The 24,404-nt window shown below is 35.6% G+C and overlaps 2 protein-coding genes across 10 annotated transcripts; both read right to left on the bottom strand.

The window, feature by feature from the left end:
• On the bottom strand, window positions 1–7,205 carry LOC306885490 (deleted in azoospermia-like; the record flags this gene model as incomplete). Of its 7 annotated transcripts, XM_079442044.1 has the most annotated exons (11): window positions 10–1,206; window positions 1,290–1,365; window positions 2,738–2,788; window positions 2,923–3,003; window positions 3,143–3,273; window positions 3,509–3,575; window positions 3,682–3,733; window positions 4,248–4,339; window positions 6,432–6,548; window positions 6,685–6,887; window positions 7,100–7,185. In XM_079442044.1, 9 exons carry the CDS (start codon window positions 6,736–6,738, stop codon window positions 1,321–1,323), a joined length of 690 nt encoding a protein of 229 aa, XP_079298170.1. In that variant the 3' UTR covers window positions 10–1,206; window positions 1,290–1,320. The 7 variants fall into 7 exon arrangements, with proteins under 7 accessions (XP_079298175.1, XP_079298170.1, XP_079298172.1 ...); XM_079442046.1 differs by lacking the exon at window positions 6,685–6,887 and having other exon boundaries at window positions 7,100–7,205; XM_079442048.1 differs by lacking the exon at window positions 2,738–2,788 and having other exon boundaries at window positions 7,100–7,166.
• Window positions 7,206–7,785: 580 nt separating this feature from the next.
• Window positions 7,786–23,338, bottom strand: LOC306885060 (TBC1 domain family member 5-like). 3 transcript variants are annotated; one of them, XM_079441384.1, is made up of 23 exons: window positions 23,241–23,338; window positions 18,933–19,002; window positions 18,719–18,818; window positions 17,382–17,427; window positions 17,150–17,258; window positions 16,952–17,041; window positions 16,787–16,861; window positions 16,632–16,699; window positions 16,040–16,142; window positions 15,790–15,878; window positions 15,591–15,641; window positions 15,398–15,467; window positions 15,095–15,267; window positions 14,698–14,840; window positions 14,250–14,356; window positions 13,972–14,057; window positions 12,293–12,582; window positions 12,035–12,097; window positions 10,847–11,055; window positions 10,555–10,651; window positions 10,390–10,469; window positions 9,950–10,249; window positions 7,786–8,964 (listed from the first exon to the last, which is right to left on the bottom strand). In XM_079441384.1, the coding sequence occupies exons 3-23, from the start codon at window positions 18,813–18,815 to the stop codon at window positions 8,725–8,727; spliced, it is 2,586 nt and encodes an 861-aa protein (XP_079297510.1). In that variant the 5' UTR covers window positions 18,816–18,818; window positions 18,933–19,002; window positions 23,241–23,338; the 3' UTR covers window positions 7,786–8,724. The 3 variants fall into 3 exon arrangements, with proteins under 3 accessions (XP_079297510.1, XP_079297511.1, XP_079297512.1); XM_079441385.1 differs by lacking the exon at window positions 12,035–12,097 and having other exon boundaries at window positions 23,241–23,320; XM_079441386.1 differs by lacking the exons at window positions 18,719–18,818; window positions 18,933–19,002; window positions 23,241–23,338 and adding an exon at window positions 18,316–18,345.
• Between the last annotated feature and the right edge of the window lie 1,066 nt (window positions 23,339–24,404).

Here is a 24,404-nt window from a genome sequence, read left to right on the forward strand (position 1 = left end):
AGCAAGAATAAGTTAATGCAACTTTCCTTTATTAATAACAAAACCGTACAATGCCAACATCAAAATCCAAAACAAATATACACAAGGTAAACCCAGAGTACAGTGATTAGAAGCTCTCAGACTATGGTACAATATAGACCACAACTCCCATGAAGCCATGGGAAATGAGGAAATAAAACTGAGAAAATTTCAATACAAGTCAGTCAAAGTTGGTTTTTAAAAGTATCTGATGAATAAGCTACAGCTAATAAATCAATAAAGCCCCCCTGCGAGAAACAAACCTCTAAGAACGGTGTTGCAACACTGGATAAAATGAGAGTGCTGTGTGTTCAGTACAACAATACGCCTAAATTTGCAAACCTATAAAACAACTCCATGAACTGGTGTGAAAAAGTGCTGGAAAAATAGAAAAATGCAGCATGACTGTGTTCACCGTGATATCAGTATTCCATCATCGCTATAATTTTAAACAAGTCAAGCATCCTGTGACCTGCTGTGACTTACAGGGCTCAGTAAAAAAAAAAAAATCATTTTTGAATTAATGCAATGATCTTATTTACACCTCTTAACTGCACCAACAAAGAAAAAAGAAGTATTAATGAATTAATGGAAGTACAGTGATAATGACCAATGAAAGCAGATTTCACGTAAAAAAGGAGGGGGAAGCCACTGTACCCTGGTGCTCAATAACCAGACAGAGAAAATCCAAACATGTGCCCTGAATGTGAAAACCCCAAAATAAAACTAGTTTAACAGTGAACACTCGCCAGCCTAAATAAGTAAACAAATGAACATTGGTTTAAAACAACAGACTGAACAGTCAGACTCAGAACAGTTACCTAAATGCATACGTGCATCACCAACAGTGAGTCAAACTTTAAAATAAGCAAACGTAAAATATAAATATGTATTTGTGAGCTTAAAAGTGTCTTTAAAGTTAGTTGGCCATTACAAAGAAAGAAAAACACAGACAATACAAATAAATGGGTGGAATAAGCCAAAGCAAACAAAGCTTGGCAAATGTTTGTGTGTGGATGTGTGAGGAATTAAGTTACAGTATGATCGTATGATCATAAATGTCATTCCCTCAATATACACCTTCAATTCACACCCAGGGTGACCCTATCTGCAACTGTGTTTGAAAGCACAATGAAGTTCATTGCTTGATCTCCATCAAGTTGTCCTCTGCTTCTATAGGATTCTACCCTAAGACAAAGGAACAAAGTGACTCTGTGAAAGTGACTCGAGACTAAAGACTGCATCTTCATTTTAGGTGCACAAAAACTTACCACGAAAATGAGTCTGTGCTAGTGCTGAAGGCTACAGAAGGGTTAGCAAGGTCTGGACTCCACAATCCACATAGTTCTGAAAGAGATTCACACATACACTCTTCTTATATTGACGAGCCTTTCAATTTTAGCATACTTTTTTCCTTCAGGTGTTTGCAATTTTCATATTAAGCCAGCAGTGCCATCTAAAGGCTTACCACAGCACAACAATCCAATGTAATATGGGTGCATCACACTTCATTAACTATGGTCAATAAGGACTGTATGGTTACAGTCTTGTGAAACATTGTGATCAACATGCATGACACGGATCATGTTCTGACATGTTTTCACACTTGTGAAAGTCATGAAACAAACTATGATCGTGGATCTGATTAACTGCCTAGAGCCCTAAGAGTTCACATCACTAATCTCTCATGGTTTCATTTTGAAACAAGTTAGCCATATTACTCAAATTAAATAAAAGGCTTTCCCTACAACTAGCCAAAATATATATTTTTTTTAACTTGAAATTGATAGAAGTATTGCTTTTGCATATTAAAATATGCTCAAAGTAATAAACATTAATAATAACAATTAAAACATTTAAGGAAAAACATGAACATTTCTGCCACAAATCAAACATCAAAAAAGGAAACAATTAGTACAATAAAAAAAAAAAAAAAAAAAATAATTATATATACACATACACACACACACACATATACACACATTCACAGGGCCTTGTTTGCAGAGCATTTTTGCAAAACCTTAGGACCTTTAGCGCAGACTAAAATAAAGCCTGTGCTTATTGCTACACTGCACTGACATTATTAAAATGCTAGAGGCAGCTGTCTTGGATTAGCTTACACACTCTCTTCTCAATTTAATTTAATGGGTACAGCAAGAACACTGGGCTAACTAAAGTGGTTAACATCTTTGTTCAAATTATACTGCAAGCAATTACAATATGAACTACCACCAATTTTGGTGCATCTCCAAGGATAAAAGGACTAATATTAGTCAAATGTTTTAAAAGAAAATTCATTTTAACAAGGCTGCATTTTTTGTGTTAATAAATACGTTTAAAACAGTTCTACTGTGCAATATTATTTTAGGCTAAAATAACTTATGAATATAAAATGTAAATTTATTCCCCTGAGGGCAAAGCTGAATTTTTAACACAAGATCCCTCAGAAATCATTCTAATACGCAGATTGATGCTCAAGAAACATTTCTATAAAAACTTGATATTTGTGTGGAAACCATGATTCCTTGATAAATGGTTGAAATGAACAGCATTTATTTGAAACAAATCTTTTGTAACAATAGAAAGTGTGTCATTTTTGAACGATACTGGCCGCAAACTTTTGAATATAACTTTTTTTCTAGACATGGCATTTTGAGATGCAACTACGACAATCTAAGTTCAACCCATTACGCTCAGTAAAAAGGGGAGTGGAGCTGACCTGATTGACAAGCCTTGTCCTCTGTTCTCCACACCACTGTGGCAAGGGATACTAATACACATACACAAATAAACAAAACCCCCAACAATGGTCAAATTTCTTTGACACTTTTTCTTCTTTTTAACTAATACATCCTGAAGAGAAATTGTGCATGAACGCAAATGTGTGCGTATGTGTGACTGTACCTGGTACGCATATGTGGTCTGTGCATAGTTCATGGGCACCTGTGGGACAATAAATCCTGGAGGACTGGAGTACGAGTAAGGCTAAGAAGAGAGGCATACACAAAAAGAAAAAAAAAGAAAAAATGAATATACTGATATTCTACAAACTTTGGAATGTCCAAAGTTTTTACTGATGTAAATATGCAGTGTGGCATGGTTTGTATGAACATTGTATAGTTACCTGCATGTATTGATTCCCTCCATTGAAGACAGGTGAGGGCGGGGCCGGGCCTGGGGGACAGCAGCTGCAGTACACATATGGGCTGGGGCTTATCCACTGTGATGGACCAATCATTGGAGATGACACGGAACCTAGAAATAAAATTCCAACACATTTTAACTAATGAAATTACATGACTAAGTTGTTAAGATAACAATTATTATTGCAGAAGTCATTTAAAAAGATCCCAACCAAAAATGCCCACTACCAGTTCTTTAAAATTGAAATTTTACAAGTCTCCAATCAGATTAAAAACTTGTACAAAAGTCATGGAATTGCTATATTGAATAAGACAGAGCAAACAGTCTGTGAAGTGCATGGACTCACGAGAATTACGCTCTTTCATGATGGCAGGTCCCAGTTTGAGTTTTTTCCCTTTAAAACTGATTGGCTGCTGTAGAAGTATTGAAATAGTACAAGACGTCAAGATGCCCTCATAACATCATCAAGACAAAAAAAAGAGAGAAGACTGTCACAGACAAGTAAAATGACATCCTTACATCAACGATAGTCTGGATATCAACTTCCTCGCTGAAGTAAACAAAACCGTACCTGTGAGAAAGAAGATCAGAGGTGGCAGGTAAAGACATTTTTTAAAGCAAGAAATATTCCATAAATCCAATTCTGTCATCATTTACTCCTTTACATGTTGTTCCAAAATTACTTACTTTGAACAGAATGACCGTAAATGACAAAAACATTTTTGGACACTTGATACAATGCACTATTGTGATTGTCTGGTAAAATTCAATTCAAAATAAATTAGTTCACAAAATGATAGAGAGAGAGATATAGATATATATATATATATATATATACACACACATACATATACACATACATATACACACACATATATACAACATTTTGAATGATCTATTAGAAAACAACTTAAATAACAGTTTAAGCTTCTTGGCTGGTCTTAGCTGATTTAGCAGGCTGGTATTTGAAGGATTTTGAACACTTTTTAGTCAGGCTAACTATGTCCAACTTTAACCAAATAAGAACAGCACAGGCTGATTTAAAATTACTTTTTTCCCAGCAGGGGAAATTAAAACTCACTCACCCTTTGCATATTCCTCCTCGATAAGTGATGATTTTCACTTCTTTTACAGACCCATACTTGGCAAAGAACTCTCGGATCTCATTCTCGTCCACCTGATGGAAAAAGTGCCAGTTTGGAGAGTAGATACACGACTATATGGACAAAAGTATTGGGACACCCCCTTCTAATGAACAGGTTTGAGTACATGAGTACAAATCTTAATGTTTAAGCATATAATGATATTCTAGGGATTCTAACATGACAACACCCATGTGTATAAGGCAAGGTTAAAAAAGAAATAGGGTAAAAGTACCCATTAAGCACACTTTTTTGAGATCAGATTATAAAAACAAATAATTTATTATCCTACTTGATGTGTTTGTTACTATATACCTCCTATAATTTCAAGTCAATCAGATCATTGCACACTGAGATACAGGTGTCCATGTGTTCACACTGTCTGGAGGCCATTTTGAAAGCGGTCTAAAAACTTTCACCAAAAGAGTAGCCCCTTAAACGTGTGTTTTTTTTTAGAGGTTTAAGCCTTTATTTTGAGTAAGCTTCACTACTTATGTAAAAGTCTGAACATTAATCTCTTAATTTTACAATATCATAACCTGGAACTTGGATGTGGGGAATAATTACATTAGATCAAAAAGACAGTTTTAGCAACATGGCACAGACGCTACAGAGTACAGTTAGCTGACTAGCTGTATAAGATTGTGTGCTACGCTAACATTACTTCACAAGCATTACTGGCTTGTACTTTTACATCAATATTATAAATTGATAGTTTATTGCTGGTCTGTCATTTTACAATGCTGTAATTTTTAAAGATATTAATATTTTTTATTTTAAGATGAGCTTAAAGGGTGCAGTACTATGAAAATCACACAGCTTCAGTGTGACATCAATAATTTCATAGATATTGTTAATAATAGTTGTTCATATTAAAATATGTATGAACTTAAAGGGGTCATCGGATGCAAAATTCGCTTTAAGTTGTTTGAAGAAATGTGTGTTGGAAGTGTGTACACACATCCATCCTATAATGATAAAAATCCAGTGTTAACTTGTTTCACCCAGTGTTTTTTTTTTTAAATCCCTATTTTAAAATCCCCCCTCTCAAATTCAAGATTCAAGAGTTTTATTTGTCACATACACAATTATACAGAGTATAACCAGCAGTGAAATGTAGGTAAACCTCAGAAAAAAATCAGGCTTTTCTGAGGTTCCAGTCAGAATGACGTAGTTCTGTACCGACCGCACCCATGAGAATTGATTGACAAGACCGTCTTACCTACAGCCGGGCTCAGGAGTTTTAAAATCCTAACCAATTATGAAATCTGGCTGCAGCACACGCATAAGGAGAATCTTCACAGATTTTCTTCCCTCAAATCTTAAACACACACAATACAAGATTTGAATATCGTAGCGCATCACACACTACAAGATATTAAGATTATCATGCCAGACGGAGCGCCTCACGTGATCTCACTCAGCAGTTTGTCAGCAATGTTTACATATGCTTTCTGCACTTACCCCGTACGTTCAAAACGGAGGCAATTTTTGATGAGCCAAAAACTCATCACCAAACACCAATGACTTGCACATAAGGGTACTATCATTTTAGACACGTCCAAAACTGTTGCAACAGAGATGGAAATACAATTTTTAAACACATGAATTGTGTTTCCATCTTTGTTGCCACAGTTTTGGAAGTGCCTTTTTCTGTTCTAAATAAGGGGGTGTCCCAACACTTTTGTCCTTATAGTGTCTATACAAGTCATTGGTGTTTGGTGATGAGTTTTTGGCTCAAGGTCTGCATTTTAAAGTCACACCAGAGGTGTTCGGCTGGGATTAAGATTTGCTTTCTGCAGACCAGTCAAGTTCTTCCACACTGACTGAATCAATCATGTATTTTTGAACCGTGCCTTATACACAGAGGCACTGTCATGTTAGAAAAGAAAAGGGTCCTGTGCAAACGGTTGCAATAAAATTAGAAACACAATTCCCTAGATTCTAGAATATCTTTATTTAAACAAATTTTTACGCATGGAAATTACTAAAGTAGTCAAACCTCATTAGAAGGGGGTGTCCCAAAACGTTTGGCAATATAGTGTAGAAACTATGGCATTATAGGTAGAGTTTAGAATTGTTCTGCACCAGTTTGAACATGCAAGGCCTAAAATGGTCAGTCTGTACCTTCATGTCAATCCCGCCGACGAACAGTGTGTTGGGCGTCATCTTGCCCTCAGGTAAAATATAACCGTTAGACAACTTCAGAGAGGACGGAAAGCCCTGACGGTGCTTCTGGATATCCTGTATGTATTTCACAACATTTTTGGCATTACATCAACAAACATTATTAACAAGACAATGAACACGTTGCAAGTACAATATAGGCCCTCAAAAACATCCAACAGCCACACATTTTTGAGGTTCAAAATAGGATTACCTGTGAATATAACCCACATGTGAGGCACAGGGGTAACTGAACGCCCTGATACATCTTAGATTTGAAGTAAGGCCACACGTTTTGTTACTTATTCCCAAAAATTCACCCCGAAGTCAGACGATATTTTCAAAATGCTCGACACAAACAAGGCCGAAACCGGATCGATCTCCAACACGATCTTTCATGTTTCTTCATTAAGCAATCTGGGCATTTAGGCTGAGATTAGTTAATTGGACGAACATTTATGGTATCCTAACAGATGTACATAATCTAATGGCCGACGGCCTGATTTCCTCTGATGAGTTTACCGCGCGAACTTTTAACAGCAATTAACTTGATATTAATAACAGCGAACTTTATAGATGGTGCCTGAGACATTGAATGATCAAATACTATCACTACTTTTGTTACTTACCATATCTAAAACAATTAAAATGACAAAATAAGTTAATGAAGTGAGTAGCTCGTTGGGTCTGTGCCTCTGGCTGGAGGAGTTGCATTAAAGCGCCACACCCATTCTCAGCCCTAATTGGAAAATAAATATTGCTATGGCGCATTTTAAAAGCTTTTAAGGTTATTAATTCTGTGAATAACATTAATTTTTAATCGTGAATCGGTCAGAGCTCAACCATTATACACTGTAATTATTTCTAAAATAAGATGACAGATTTGGTAGAGTCAAATAAAAGTATCTACCATATATCGCACGAAAGTTACACCAGGTACTTGAGGACCTTAAAAACATACTGCAAAATTAATGGGCAATCTGAGCTTGGCTTAGCTTTTTAAATGCAAAACAAATTAGATTCATTTAAATGAAGAAATGCTAGTTAATTTAGCTAATTTAGTTAAAATTAGACAATGTTGCTATAGCAATAACTGACCGCTAGATGTCGCTTTTGGAAAATCACGAGCTACATTTTTGGACTGAATTTTAGGTCATGTGCCTCAAAAACAACTCCACTACTGTCTACTGGTTGACTATATTTAGGTACCATAAAAAATTTATTTAAAAAAAAAAGTATCATCTCCACAGAAAGGGAAACAATTGACTAAAAATAACACCAGGGAATAAGGAAAGTGTAGCATGCACAAAGCTTTGAATTAGACAAGAGTAATGCTTTTATTCATCCAGAGTTAATAGGATATCAGTATTAGAAACATCCCTCGTGTCATGTGCAAAACAATACACAGTTACCACGGGAACCAAGACAAAATGAGGCTACTGACACCAGAGAAATACTCGAACATAAAAGTTTAACATATCATTGGTTCAAAAATAATGACAAATATGAAAAAAAACAATAACAAAAAACAATTTAGCAAAGGACTATGTTGTGGTCTATGGACTAAAATCGCAAATCTTAAAAAAAGAAAATACAGACAGAAATAGATAACCGTTCAGGCACTGGTTCATGGAAAATCAGTAAAGATGAGTGAGTGAATGAGAGCAACACTCAGTCCATATTGATACTAAAGCAATCTACTATTAGATTGAGCATCTCAATGTCCCGCCTTCATCACACAACACTTAGTACTCCAAAAAATGGACAAAGACAGAGATATAGGGAGAACTGTAGCAAATATAGCTTTTATCTGAGGCAGAGAGTGTGTTAAATGTATTTCACAGGATATTGATTTAGGAGAAAACAAATATAGGTTTTCCACATAAATGCCAAGGTGATGTCCAAAACTTTCAGCCGTAAGGGCATTTTCAAAGAAAATTACAGAATGGAGAATCTCATTTGAGTTGAGGCTGCTTTTAATGGCTTTGGATACCACATTTAGTTAATTGAGCAAAGGATCCAGGGTATAGAGCCTTATATTCAGGGGAAAAAAGAAAAGAAACATTTGGATTAAGATGTATGTAAATACACAGCCAGAGGTCCAGGATTTGGGAAACAAGATGCGTGTTTTAGGGATTCAGTAACAAGGCATGGGGGCACATGAGGCAATCAGCCTGAGTTCACTGTGCAAACGTCCAGCAGAGTTTCTTAAGTGTTGAAGATGGGTCCAGTCATATTTAGGGGGAATCCAGGTTCAAAGGTCAGTAGGATTAACAATAGTGAAATCTGAGTCCTTGCTGTGAGTGCTGCCGTCATCTGGACTGGAGGACCCAGATGTGGTCCCCATTAGAGGGTCTTGAAAATCCACCTTGTTTAGGCCTCGTACGTGCTTAAAGAGTGGAGCCGTGGTGGTTATGCATTGCTCCTCACTCTCAGATGGCTCGCCATCCTGTGAGACCAAGATGTAGTCATCCCAGTTTCTCCCCTCAGTGGCCTAAGATACAAAGCAAATAAAAACGGTGTATGAAATTGGTGTATTTACGATTGTGTGTTTGGGTAAATTGCATTATCATTTGAGGGCTTTATTTAGCAGATATTGATAAATGCAATCAATTTATCAACATATTGTGTAATTCAAACCAGTGCTAAAATTAAATAACTTTTTTTTTTACATAAAAAACGATGCAACAAAAACTTGAAATGGCAAGTTACTGAAAAAAAATAAAAAGTTTAAGTTGAAGTATTAAAACAACTAAAACTGAAGTAAAAATACAGCTAAATATAAATATTTAAAAATTATAAACTGATTAAAAATTAAAATATATATAAAAAATTTAAATATTCATAAATTCTATAATAGTATATTTATAATACTATAACAAATTTATTTTTCATTAATTGACAGCCCAAAAGGTAACCTCATACATTAAGTAAATTAAGACTATTACGTTTATTACTATTATGCATTATTCTATAACAATTAAGAAATTGTCCCACAAATCTCACTCTGTAACACAAATGAAATAAAGTATGTATGCATCAGTTGTTGTACTACCTTTAATTTATTTGATAAAAAAAAAAAAAAATTCTAAAATCAAAATGCATCTTGTACGGACATAAATTAATTTAACTTCCTCCAAAATATATGTGACCATGGACCACAAAACCAGTCATAAGGTTCAATTTTTGGAAATTGAGATCCAAATGAAGTTCTTAATGCATATTACTAATAAAAAATTAAGTTTTGATATATTTACAGTAAGAAATTTGATCATTTTGACCCATACAATGTATTGTTGGCTATTGCTACAAATATGCCCGTGGTCCAGTGTCACATACATATATATATATATATATATATATATATAAAAAGAGAGAAAACTTTAATCCTGGAGTACTGAAGTAAACCCTATAAATGAATTTATAGAAAGTGCATGTACTTGCTCACATGGAAAATGTTTTGTGTAATCCTCTCTTACCTGTGGCTCTGGTATTGTGGTGATATTCTCAGTTGTCAAGACCTTCTCTTCCTCCTCCTCCTCCTCTTCTTTCTCAGCTACCATGTCTCCTTCCTGGTGGTCACTGTGCTGTGGAGCCTTTTGTTGTATGATAGTAGAACCAGCTGTGTCTTCAGACAAATGGTCTGGATCACTCCGGTCCTTTAGTGTGCTATACTGGCTAGAGCAGTAGTGATCATCTGCTATGGTGATCTCCTCATTCTCCTCTGACTCCAGCTGGCTCTGGTTGAATCGGAGAGCCCCCTTTAAAATGTCCTTAATCTGGGGACAATATGGAAAAATATTAGATTTAAATTTAATATTAGAGCTAACAGATGTCTATTAGATTTTGTATCACCCTGAATGAATTTTCACCAAAAAAATACTACTTTATTTTAGCAAAGCAGAGGCCTGATTCATACCTGTTTTAGTCCAGCAAGTGACACCAGAACCTCATCTTCCTTCTCTAGATGCTCCTGCAGTATCATGTCTTGAATTTTGCCTGTCCATCAATTATAGCATAATCATTATGATTCCATCACCAGCATCTGTTTAGTGCAAAGACAACTGATGGCTCACTGACTCACCTATGTGCATGTTCATCATCTTGGCACAATATTTACTCATGGCCTCCAAGTCATTAATCTGACCCTGTAAGAACGACACCTGGGCCTCCAGCTCCTCCTGTGTATAAAAAAACCCCCCCATATGTATGTATGTATGTATATATGTATATATAAATTAGCATACAGGACTTATTAAATAGGAGCTAGTACATGATTATCCTAGTAATTCACATGCTATCTGAAAATAAAAGAATAGACACAAAATCAGAGTTTGGGAATGCAAATGGTAAAGTTGAAAAGTAAACATGCTTACCGTATCTTTCTTGTTTATAGTTTTACTGTGTGACCGCGAGCGACTGATATTAAAGAAAGAGTCTTTCTTTGTGGCAGAGAGGGGAGGAGATGATGTGCTAGAGTCTCGGCCCCTGGACACCGGGAGAGGAGGGGAAGACGTCGCATGATCCCGCCCTCCAGACAAACTCTCAGTGCTGGGGGAGGAGCTAACCATCCTGGAGGTGTGGCCTGTAAGGTAGACATTAAAAGAACAGTCCCAAAAATTTGTCTCGGACAGAAACATCAAATATAGCAGAACAATTTTAACAAAACATACAGTAAGCTACATAAATAGCACAACGATTTGGAGACAATCACACAGCATGCAGTAAATCAACCAGACGCTGACCTTAAAAACAGCAGGATCTCACTTGAACTATGAAGATGACTAATAAGACATTCACAGGAAGTTCAGAGAATATTTACATTATCTTCCAAAAGTCTGGGGTCAGTAAGATTTTAAAAGAAATGGATACTTTTATTCAGTGAGTATGGATTAATTTGATCAAAAGTGACAGATTTAAAATGGTACAGAATAAGTGTTTTTAAACTTTCTATTCAACAAAGAAAGCTGAATACAGATGTTCACAATTTCCACATAAATATTAATAGCACAACTGTTTTCAACTCTGATAGTAATAATAATGGTTCTTGAGCACCAAATCAGAAAGATTTCTGAAGGATCATGTGACACTGAAATTCAGCTTTACCATTAGAGAAATAAATGACATTTTAAAATATTTAAATTCCAATACTATTTCACAATGGTACTGTTTTTACTGGGTTTTTCGAACAAATGCATTCTTGGTGAGCATAAGAGACTTCTTTCAAAAACAAAAACATCCTACTGACCCCAAACATTTAAACGGTAGTTAATTATTTTATTACATAATTCATTTGGAATAGCCTAATATAATACAAATACAGAATTTCTCTTTTTGGTTGAACTAACTTACCGAAAAAAACCTGGTGACAAAAAGGAGCATGACTAATTATGAAATACATGATTACACCAAGTTCATTTGAACACAGACACACATGCATGGATTGCACAGCAGACACGTCACAGTAAAAGTATAAAAAAAAAAAATACAAGATAAAATAAAATGCATTTATACAGCACACATGCATGCTCTGGTGCTGATGTTGTTGTCATGGCTGCAGTTACCTGGGGTATCAGAGTGAATCTGGGCAGGGAGAGATATCTGAGAGGCTCCACAAGAACCTACATCTAACAGACAGCAGAGTAAGGCTACAGCACACACCTATTCTGTCACATGTACCTGTGCTTGAGCACATGCATGTACACATTCACATCATAATCCATGCACACTGAAGTATTAATAACTTCAGGAGGTATACGGGTAAAATTAACACAATCCATAAGCGTACAGGGTTGAAAACGTGTGCCTATTCGAGTCCTTACCTTTGCTGAGGTGCACCGGCATACTTTCAGACTTCAGCAACCGGTGCTGATGCTGCGTTTGTGGGAACGGCTGAGATTTCATCTGTGTGTTTGAGAAGGCGGTGCATGATGGAGGCTCAGCCAATGGGTATGGCACAGGAGCTTGAGGGGGAGGAGCTGATATCACCTCACTGTTAATTGGCGAGATGCCGCTGGAGCCGCCTCCCATTGGTGCGATGAGCTTCCGGCCGAAATTAAGTAGAGAACTGGATACTTTATTAATGTTGAGAGGTGCTGCTTTAGTGCTGGCCCTGGAGAAAAAAATTATAATTATATTATGAATCAGTGTTTCTCAAAGTCTGGAGGGCATTCAATCCGGACCCGCCTCCATTTCGTATTTCAAGAGCACTAAGCATATGACGTTTGACATAATCGGGCGACATTTGACCGCTAATACGAGTGTTTTTATTATTATTGTTATCACTTATGGCCATTTGACTTATAGCAGTGTCCAGTGTTTCCCATACATTTTGTTATTTGTGGTGGTCCGTCACAATATCAAAACTGACCGCCACAAATAGATTTTCCAAAAGGCTTATACATCGTAAACGGAGCACTAAGTTACACGTTTCAAAATTAAAATGCAACGATGTTTTTATCTTTGAAAAGAACCGACCGTCTCCAGAAAAGTTTTGATGTCATTTTCATTTCGTCTTTCCTGTAATCCCTGATAAAGTATCGTCTGATTTGATTACAGCCGTTACCGAGGAAACCGGTGCAACAGCGCCCCCCGCTGGCAGAGAATACATTTGCATTGAGTCTGTGGGAAACACTGGTGTCTGTCAACAAACATGAACAAAAAGCATGCTTCAGAACTGTTTTGAGAAGGTGCTTAAGTTTTGAGCCATGTATTATTACTATGAATTAGACTACTACTATTACTATCTTGTGCCCTGCAATAATCATTTACTCAAACTCTCTTTTATGAGATAAAGGGAAAAAAGAAAATCGGCCAAACATATCAGCTAAAAAAATCAGCATCTAATATCGGCTGCCCTGATTTCTAAACATCGGCATTGGCCAGAGAAAAACTCGGTCGACCTCTATTGCAGACACTTAAATTAACTGTTTTGCCACTTTTGCACTTATTATTATTATTAATGTATTTTGAATGCAAAGGGCACTTTATTTAAAAAGAGTGTTTATTTGTTAAGCATGTTATGTAGGCTACTGTATGTAGTTTTGTAATAAGCAATTGTTCCATTCCGGACCTTTGACACTGATGAAAATTCAGATTTGGACCTTTGAATGTAGACTCTTGAGAACCCCTGTTATAAATGTACAGTGCATGTGTGTTTAATACATTATCCCCCGGTTTCACAGACAAGGCTTAAACCTAGTCCCAGACTAAAGTGTAAATCTGAGCTGTTTTAACTGAAAGAAACTTGCACTGACTAATCTTAAAATATATCAGTGCCTTTGTTTTGTCTCAAGATGCACACCAGTAATGTTTTTTTCTAAGGCATGCTAATAAAAAAATACTTAAATCCTGGTTTAGTCTAAGCCCTGTCTGTGAAACTGGGCCTATGAATAATTATGATATTAATCCTTAGATTAATACTTAATTTCTGCTTTAAACAAGAGTTGCACCAAATGTATAAAAGTATTAAAAAAAGGAAATGCACAAAAATACAAGATACCGAGTCTTGTTGACCAAGTCGGCCCCACGGGTCTTGTAGTAATCAAGGTTTTGCTGGAACTGGTAGTTTACCGGTCTTGGATTATTCTAAAGTTATATAAAAAGACAAATGACAAAAATAGCAAATAGTATGTACATTATCAACTCCAGAATAATTATAATTATAAATATATATCATAAATGAATATATATTTTTAAAAATACATATTTCATAAAACAATTTTTTTTTTAGTATAGTTATTTAAAAAAAAATAATATTAAAAATGTGCATGACATTACCTTAGGGTCTCTGAGAAAGAGTGCTTTCAGCAGCAGAGAGTGGATGTCTCCAATAGGAGGATAGTGCATCAGGAGCCCGAGACACGTCTGGAAGTTACTAGCGATCACTACGACATGAAAAACAAAGGAACGATAGTTACTGCATATTCAAATAAACTGATAACGTTCTTTTAGAGCTCTTTGTAAAGATATATGTTCATTGCCAGCAGGCATCAGCCAACTAATTTGCATGCCATTACTTGCTATGTTTGGATTGGTTATGTAGGTGTTAGTGATGCGATTTGACTAGACACACTATTGACATACTGTTTGTGGGTTTATATTGCTTGATATCTACAGAGCTACAGGGTGAACACTGAAAGTGCATTTAGGCGTTAAGAAGCCTATATCTTGTGTTCCATTGGTTTGTGTTATGAATGAAGCACAGATGAGAGAGAATTGAACTCACATGCATCTCTGATGTACAGAAGCATAGCGACAAACACGTAATCCACTAGGTCCAAAGTGATGCTATCTGCGAAAAGAGCATCCCAGACCACCAACAGATCCTGCAGTGGAAACTCCCGACCAAACAGCAGTCGAACCCAGCGACTGCCCACAAACACAGAGAGAATTCATAAATGATGGGGAAAAAAAGTGACATAAAAAAACACTTATGGTTTAACATCTTTAATCCTACACTATTTATATTCAACACGGAGGAATGACAAGTAATGCTTTAATAATAATATATTTAAAAATATACCAGAATATTATATACATAAAAGTAATACAACTATAACATACTAAAACTACTATTATAATAAATAATATAGATAATAAAATAATGATAGACTCATACTCACATGCCATAAATCTGGGGAGCTATTTCTAGTCTGTTGAGGTGCATGTACAATTCAATGTCATGTTTCTTTACTAGCTGGTCCTGAATTCGGTTGACTTTGGTCACAATGGCAACAGAAGGGCCCGAGTCCTGAGGTCTTGCAAAGGGGATGCTGGTTAACATTTCTTCTTTGCCCTGAAAGATTTAAGCGTAAGTAATGTCAACAAGACTGAAGTCTGAATCTGGCACTAACAAAATACCAATGCAGTTGATATAATCAAGATACATAAACATATCAAGTTTTACATAAAATCATTCCAGGTACCTTTCTGACCTCCCGTTCAAAACTGCTGAACCAGGGTTCTGCAGTCTCCATGAGCAGAGAAAACATGGCACTATGGGAAATTTGATGAACAAAAAGACAGACTGGGAAAAGAGTGTTTTGCAACCATATGCATTTAAATCGAGACACGACAATTTGGTTTCAGATTTGTTATGATAATGTGACATTCACTCACTAAGCGTCATGCTCATGGAATTCAGGATCCAGAAGGACTTTCATCTCTTCACTGCAAAATGAGGCAAGACACAGTTTAAATAAATATACTAAGAATAACTGAACATTCCATTAATAATGATTCAAAACACTACGCAGAACAAATTTAAACTTTAATTTGAACTTCAGACAGTCTCGTCTCTGTAGTAAATAGGTCAGACCTGGGATTGGCTGTCTCACTGGCATGTTGAAACGCCTGGTGATCACAATGAAGAACAAACACTATAGGGGCCAGTAACTCATGCATGCCCTGTAGAAAGATAAAGAGGGAGGGATGAAGAGGCAAAAACCGAGGATAATGTAGAGAGATGAATGCTTTTGGGAAAATTATTATTAGAAACGTCTGAGCCAGTTTGACAGGTTATGTTGTGGTGCGGCAGTATTTGTCACAATCAGTGTGTGTCTATAAACCTGCTTATAGAGTAGCTGTTCGTTCTCTCGTGCATAGCAGAACAGAATATCAGTCAGCTTTGTCCTGACATCCTCTTCCTGGAAGTACCGCATCTCTGGAAACCTGCAGCAAATAAAAGAGTAGCAGACATAATATAATGTAATATAATATAATAATGCAACAGTATCAAAATTTAATTCTATTTTGTATGAAACTTAAATACAAACTAAAATCAACAGTTTTAATGATAATTTTAGTGTGCTGATTTAATGAGAGTAAAAATGACAAATAAAAAGATAAATTACCATTCAAAAGTTTGGGGTCGGTAAAATGTTTTATTATTTTTAAATAAATTAACAGCTTTATTCAGCAAAGACACATTCAATTTATAAAAAAAGTGACAGTAAAGACATCGACACTGTTGTAAAAAATAAATGCTCTTCTTTTGAATCCTGAAAAGATGCATCACAAGTTTCTGCAAAAATATTAAGGGGCACAGCTGTTTTCAACATTGATAAGAGTTCAGCATATTAGATTGATGTCTGAAGGATCATGTGACACTGAAGACTGAATGGATGGTAGTGTATCTGTACAGGTAGTTCACACACTTACGTTCGTAAAACATCTTGTTTGATCATGCCCCTTAGCTCCTTATCCTGAAAGAACTTATTCCATAGACTCTAAAGAGAGAGAAAAAGACGTCAATCAAACAGTAATAGACAGATTGAGCCATTCTTATGGTTTTACTGCATTGGCTGTTCTCTCACCCCCTCATCCTGTGACAGTGGGTTGTTTACCACCAGGTCCTGCTGGCCAGCAGCTTTGCGAGGGTTTGTAATATGCTGCAGTTTAAGGCAAACGATCATGATTTAGTGTCAAAACCTACTGAAGGCTCATAAATCACTACCAAAAAAACTTGTGCACACACATACCGTCTCTTTGATCTTCTCATACTGTGCTCTGTGCTTCTTGGTTCGACTGATCCATTGAGTCTTATCTTCTGGCAGGACGTCCAGATAAAGCTGGAACCAAGCATTTGGCACAGAAATTGCACACTTAACCTTTCAACCCCAATAACAACAGTTTTCATGCAGTAAACCTGTCATCTGCCACTGTCAGGTAGCCATTACCTTCCAGCATACGCTGCGGAATCGGCTGCTCCGTAATCGTCCGTTAATACCAGCCTGCCTGATCCACACCAGATAGTTACTGTTCTGGAACAAATCATCCCACTCCTTTCTGTAAAGAGCATGTGAAAGAGAATCTTAGAGGATAGCGATACACCATCACACAGCAGTGAGTTTCACATGAGAACCAGAGTAGATCTCTGATGCTTTGTTACATTAGGGAAAAATTCATGACCTGTATGATTGAAATGTGGACTCAACCGCGCTATCCAATGATCCTCCTGAAATTAAAGAAACAAAATTACAAAGAGACAACAGTTAAGAGTCTTAAGATGTCATAGTTTGTGATCTAAACACGGAAACGACTGAATTCGGAATAATGATGTTTTAGATAAATTAATATTTTTCATTGTGCAGTATAGCGCTAGGCAATATATTGGGTTTTAATAATACAACCATAGTGACTTTTCTAACAACATTTACAAATCAAATACAAAATCCCTCCTTGTCTTGGTACTTTTAATGATGGCAGAGATGTTTCAATAGATTTAAACATAAACATTAGCTTTCATAAGTTTGATTAATTTCTCTGAATCAGTTCAAACGCTCCAAGTGAATCAATTCAAAACTCAGGCTCTTCTGGCATTTTTCATACTTTCAAATATTTTAGTTAAAATAAACATACAGTATGTATATATGTAAATAATATACACTATTGTTTAAAAGCTTGGGTTCAGTAAGATGTTTGTTTAAAGAAATTAATATTTTCATTCAGCAAGGATGCATTATAATGATCAAAAGTGACAGTAAAGACATTTATAATGTGATAAAAGGTGTCCATTTTAAATAAATGCTGTTCTTTTCAACTTTCTATTCATCAGATAATCCCAAAACGCACCAAAACAGTAAATTAGAATGATTTTCATAGAATCTGAAAATATATTCAAATAAAACAGTTATTTTAAATAGTAATATTTTACAGTATTACCGTTTTTAACTATTTTTGATCAAATAAATGCAGCCTAGCTGAGCATAAGAGACTTTTTACAAAAATGTACCCTACACATTTGAACAATAGTGTAAGTAAAATAAGTCTGGTAATTACTATGTATTTTTATATTAGTTGATAAATGATTCAATATTCCTGACTTCATTTAGAGAAAACATACCTTGATCATTTTCAGCTAGATTACCATGTTTTAGTACTCACTTTAAAAAGAATGCCAGATGAAAGTGAAGAAAATACAACAGAATATTACAGAAGAATAATGATTCACTATCAAGTACAGTTAAACAGTGAGTGAATGAAAACTTCCCTTTTTTGCTTTGTTTACACATAGGCCTGACTTTGATTCTTTGTGAACGACATTAGTTTCTACTGGCAGAAGAGCTTTTAGGAAAATATAACATTCGCATCATTTTGATGATGAGAGCTATTTTTTGTTCTTATGAGTTAATATAGCAATAGTCAAAATACAATCACAGTACTTATGAAAATAAATGCAATACAAAATATGCAGTCCTATTCTTCACAGGTCTCCAGTTTGAATGTAGATCTATTAGGTATATTACGGTCTCTGTTCCTGTTGTAGTTCTGTAGAGGGTCGTAACCCGTTTCCTGCTCGTCCTGCTGCAGCGGGTGTTGTGTTTCGAAGTTTGGGTGCTGCATGTCCTGCAAAACCACAGAGGAAGTGCTTAAGACTGTGATATCAACATCACCACTGAAGCCACGATCAACACTACAGAACAAAACAGGAACTACATCAGGTATTGTGTGGATACTCACTGTTTTAGACTCGCCTTGTTCTCCTCATAGGCCTGATCACAGTGGAGACCACAGTCCACTAACCATTAATCTGACAAACAGCAGAGCAAAACAAATGAATAAACCGACAGAGCCTAAACTGACAACCCCAACGGCTTACTTATAGCTGACTTTGCATATTAAACCATTGGATAGCATGAAGTATTTTAAAGGGACAGTCCACTCAAATGAAAATTCTGTCATCATTTACTCCCCCTCATATCAATCCAAACTGAATGACTTTCTTTCTTCTATGGAACATAAAAGAATGTATTTTGAAGAATGTTAACCAAACTGTTTCCGGTTCCATTGACTTCTATAGTATGGACAAAAAATATAATGGAAATCAATGCCAACATTTTGCTTACCAACATTTCTTAAAATATATTAATTTATATTCCACAGAAGAAAGAAATGCATACAGGTTTGGAAACGCATGAGGATGAACAAATGATGACAGAATTTTCATTTTTGGGTGAACTAACCCTTTAACACTGAAAACAAACAAAAAAATAGAAATAGCAAAATGTCTTCCATCAACTTTTCAGAACTGGTAAGGACAAAACTCAAATCAATATGCCAGAGACACAGCAGCTTGTATCATGTCTGGTTAGTATACACTGAACAGATTGTGTTTGTTTGGATTAATTACATGGTTTCATTTTAGTCTAAACCATTTGTAATTAAATCCAAGTTTAGCTGCTAGTTCTGGCACAGAATGTAAATGTATTTCACAGCCAAACTGTTTCTAAATTCATGACAGTAACATGAATGGAGAGTGCCAGCAATTCAGTTCTTTAAATAATCTTTGTGGATTGTTTATACAACTTTACCATAACCTCAGGATCATTACACCAGCAACACTTGTATTCATTTACCAGAATAACCAGCCGTGCTAACATTTGACAGATGTGCAGTGAATTAAAACACAGTCTTGACTCAAACAAAGAGGCAAACAAACAGCACTCATTTGATCTGTTGTATATGTGGTATAATTGTTCTGCAGCACCGAGGGCGCGTGAGCAAACACACTGGTGGTGCCAAGCGCCGTTTGGAAGGGACTCCCAGATATTTATAAACCAAAAATATCCCAGCTCCGATAATCCAGAGCCAGACAGTGCTGATGTGACAGCATTAGGGACTAAAAAGTGGAAAAACAGGCTTGTCTGGATTTTTTTCCTTCTATTTTTAAAGCTAAATCCATTCTGTTGTTTTTAATAAGGTTACGTTTGGTTCTGAACACACACAACCTCCAGCAAACGTCCTTTATCAGTTATGCAGATGAACTAATACACACTGATCTAACATCTCAGTACACCAAAACACAGCCTGTGCAACTCATGCATTATATATAACTGCGTTATATTAGATGATATCTGAAGAAAAGCTGCCTAGGAAATTGCCGTTGTGGGGGTGGGGTGGTACAAAGAAACAAAATAAATTAAATTAAAAAGTTATTATTTAATTATATAAATTGCATAAACAATTAAATAATATAAAAAACAACTGTATTATTATTATTAATCAAAATAAAGTAATAATTATATACTGTAAATATAAATACCTAATATAAAATAACTTATTATTTAATAATCAAATAAAAATCTAATAAAAAGTAACAATTACATAACATATAAAACTATATTATTATTAGTAGTAGTAGTAGTAGTAATAATAGCATCCCTCTCCACTGATTCAAAAGTTTGTTTTCTGTCAAAATAAAAATGTTAATAAAGTCATAAGTGGCAGATTTCAAATTTCATAAGCTAACAGATAGCCTTCTCCGTGTATTAGACCTCCTTGGCCCAGCTCAATTAGATTTATGCATTAGCTGTGGTACAGTGGGAAATCCCAGGATCCTCTGCAGTGAAGTACAGTGCTGGAAATTAGCATAAAGCCTCAGGGACAACTAGAGGTATGATTAAGTCAAGCCAGACACATGAATAATAATTAAAATAGGCTAAACAACAATAATAATGAACTGGACCTGCAAGATGCCTCAGCAGCCTCACACAAAGGAATTCAAATAAGACATTCACCAAAAAGATTATTATGTAAAACAAGTAAAAATAGAAATAAAAATACAATAGCTCTCTGTAATTAGATGTTGGGTTGGTGTGGCATAAAAATATTGCCTTAATGTTCAGTTTGTTTCTAACATTGCAACTATAGCATTTACTGGCACAGCTGCAGGCTAAAGGCAGCACTGACGCAATCACTCCACAAATGATTCCTTGCATATTTCATTAGATATTCACATGTGTGCACGCGCACACACACCCACACATAAATATTTATTACTGCTTCAAACAACTGGTAGGAGATTTGAGATTCAGATGCAGGGCAAAAGTTGCTTCGCTTGTATGTGCGAATATACATGCATAATCAAGGAGAAAAGCTTGATTAGAATTAGGGCTGAATATATTTTTGTATATTATTTTGATTTAGCTAAGATTAACACATGGCATTGTCTCCAATTGAATACATTAGGATTAAAAAAAGAATAAGACTATATGCAATCCTTAAATACTGTGAGTGTATTTGAGATAAAGTAATGAGGAACTGAAAAACACTACTGTGAGAAACCTGTGCTAAACCAAAATTAAGAAACGAAACAAACACAACTCACTAAAGTAACTATAACTAGGACTAAGTAATTTGCATAAATAGAGATGCTAAATGGAAGTTACTGTAGACTAGTAAATACAAAATTATCTTGAACAGTATTTTGTGAATTTTAGGATCACAAAATAATCTACCAATCATTTAAAGAGTTCCATGAGACAAACCCCAGCTCATTACATCAAAATGCCCGTGGGTGCAGCACACACCAATAAGGAGGGTTATAGAAGCAGACCAGGCCTAAACCTGTTTAAACACACTCACATGCCTTCACTTCATCAGCCAATTATAGAACTGAGCTCCTGCACCAATCACATGACAGTAGCTTGTAGGAATTCTACGAGCTACTGGGTGAACTCAAAAACCCTACGTTATCACTAGTGCAGAAATATGCTTGGTCATAATATTAGGGCAATACTAAATTAAGAAAAGAATGTGCACATGTTCTGTAATATGCATGTATTCACAAACAATGATAACCTGAAACCTTCCAAATATTACAGGACTAAGAGTACAAATTTATTCAAACAAATTAACCAAAGGTTATGAGCTAATTGTATTCTGACATGGTTTGTATGCATTAATTACTGCAGCATGACAGGCGTTTAACTCAAACGTGTGTGTGTGTGCACGTGCAAGTGTGAAAACAGGCAGCAAGCTGGTCTTGTGATGCCATGGTAAGTATTTTTCTGTTGTTCAGACAATGTGGCCTCAGGTCCAAAGAGAATCATATAGTCCTCCAAAGATCATGCTGTCCTACTTCACATTAATATTATAATGCTACATAGAAAACTTAAACAAAAATATTAAAGGAAAAAGAGGAATCATGCAATATCAAATCCTCAACAGATTATCAGAAAGGTCATTTTCCCATTTTAGTTACTTGTTAAATTAAATTACAACTTATATATATATATGTGTGTTAATTATCAGCATCTGATCTGTCCAATATTGAAAACAGATGATATCAAAGCTTAATATCAGGAGTTTGAAAATACTTTTATCCATGTTCTAGATTATAAATTACAAAGATTTGATGCATCAGATTTGTCTGAACAGACATTACAGTATAGATTTATAATATCACTGCATAATAATTATCGGCTATCAGCAAAGCTGTAACCATTTATTTAGAACTGGAGGAGACCAAACAAAAAATGAAGAATCAACCACTGAAAACCAAAACCAGACCAGGGGTAATGTGTTCCACTCTATGCATATTATCATATAGCTTTCACATACGGGAACTAAGGTGTAAGAACCCCTAACCAGAAGCACAAATAAAAATGGGACAATGATCTCATAATGTGGCCAGACATCAATTGCATAACCAATGAAATACATTCTGAAACTTACAAGCATCCCTACAGCCCAAATATCAAAGGCAAATTTCAAAGTGATAGTTATCATTTCTCATATGCATGTACCCGACGCTTACTGTTTGGGATTTACATCAGAAAACTGATTAAACGCGGTTAATAAAGTTGGATTTATTGATGGAGATGTTGAGTCTACAGGCCTTACGGGGCTGGCAGCTCTACACTTCCGATATGAATCATTCCACAACACTTTACACTCTTAACGTCGCTGCATTCATTTTGGACAAGCACTCCGACTATCGCAAACGGCCGTTTCAATGCAGTAAGGGGAATTGAGTTGATATTTTACCTGCAATGCTTCACGCGGGTCTGCCCATTCTGCTCTGTGCTGTCTGCATGTAAACACTCTACCGCGAGTCAGGCGGATGTGCCGCAGAACAGCTGATCAGACACGTGACTCCAGAGACGGGAAGCCTGAGCGCGACTTCAAATACCATTGGTTTGAAACGCGCGCGTTATTTAATCCGGATTTGTATCGAAAGTCAGAAGTAACTAATCTAATATAAAAACTGTGGGTAGATTACGTTGAAGTATTTCTTTATACCGCCCAAAAATTCCCAATATGACACCAAATACCACATATTTGAATTTCGAAACTGGCAAAACACTTGTTCCATTTTACCAGACATTAGTTTTTCAAATAGCAGATTAATTTAGAAATTATTCAGAAATTAATCAGAGATGTTTGCTAAATATCTTTGTAACACAAATGTACCATTTCATTTTATTATATCGTAATCACAAAGTGACAGTCTGTACTCCTAAAAGCACCTGTCCTCAGATAATAACTCATATGTGACCCTGGACCACAAAACCAGTCACAAGGGTCATTTTTTAAAATGTGTTTATTTTTTTAAAATTGAGATTTATACATCATATGAAAGCTGAATAAATAAGCTTTCCATTGGTGTATGATTTGTTAGGATAGGACAATATTTGGCTGAGATAAATCTAAATATTGAGAATATAAGTTCTTAGCAATGCATATTACTAATCAAAAAATAAGTTTTGATATACTACGGTACGAAATTTACTAAATATCATCATGGAATAGAATCTTTACTTAATATCTAAATTAGTTTTTGCATAAAAGATAATTTTGACCCATACAGTTCATTGTTGGTTACTGCTACAAATTTGCCCATGCTACTTATGACTGGTTTTGTGGTCCAGGTTCACATATATAATAAAATATACTAACTCAAGAAAGCTACTCATATATGACAGATTTTTGTTAAGATGTTCTTTGTAAAATAATTTTCAATATGGTTTTACTCTTTGTCAATACTGTCAGATCTTTATGAAAATATTTATGATATTGAAAGTCTGGGAGTTTTAGATATTTTCCCTCATTTTAGGTAGACTGTGTTAGTATAGTAAAACAAAGTGGCTCCTGCATTTAATACATGTGAAGACCCTGTCTCCTAGACGGCCATCGGGACAAGACCACGGG

Source organism: Barbus barbus, assembly GCF_936440315.1.
Source record: "Barbus barbus genome assembly, chromosome: 19".
Taxonomy (NCBI): domain Eukaryota; kingdom Metazoa; phylum Chordata; class Actinopteri; order Cypriniformes; family Cyprinidae; genus Barbus; species Barbus barbus.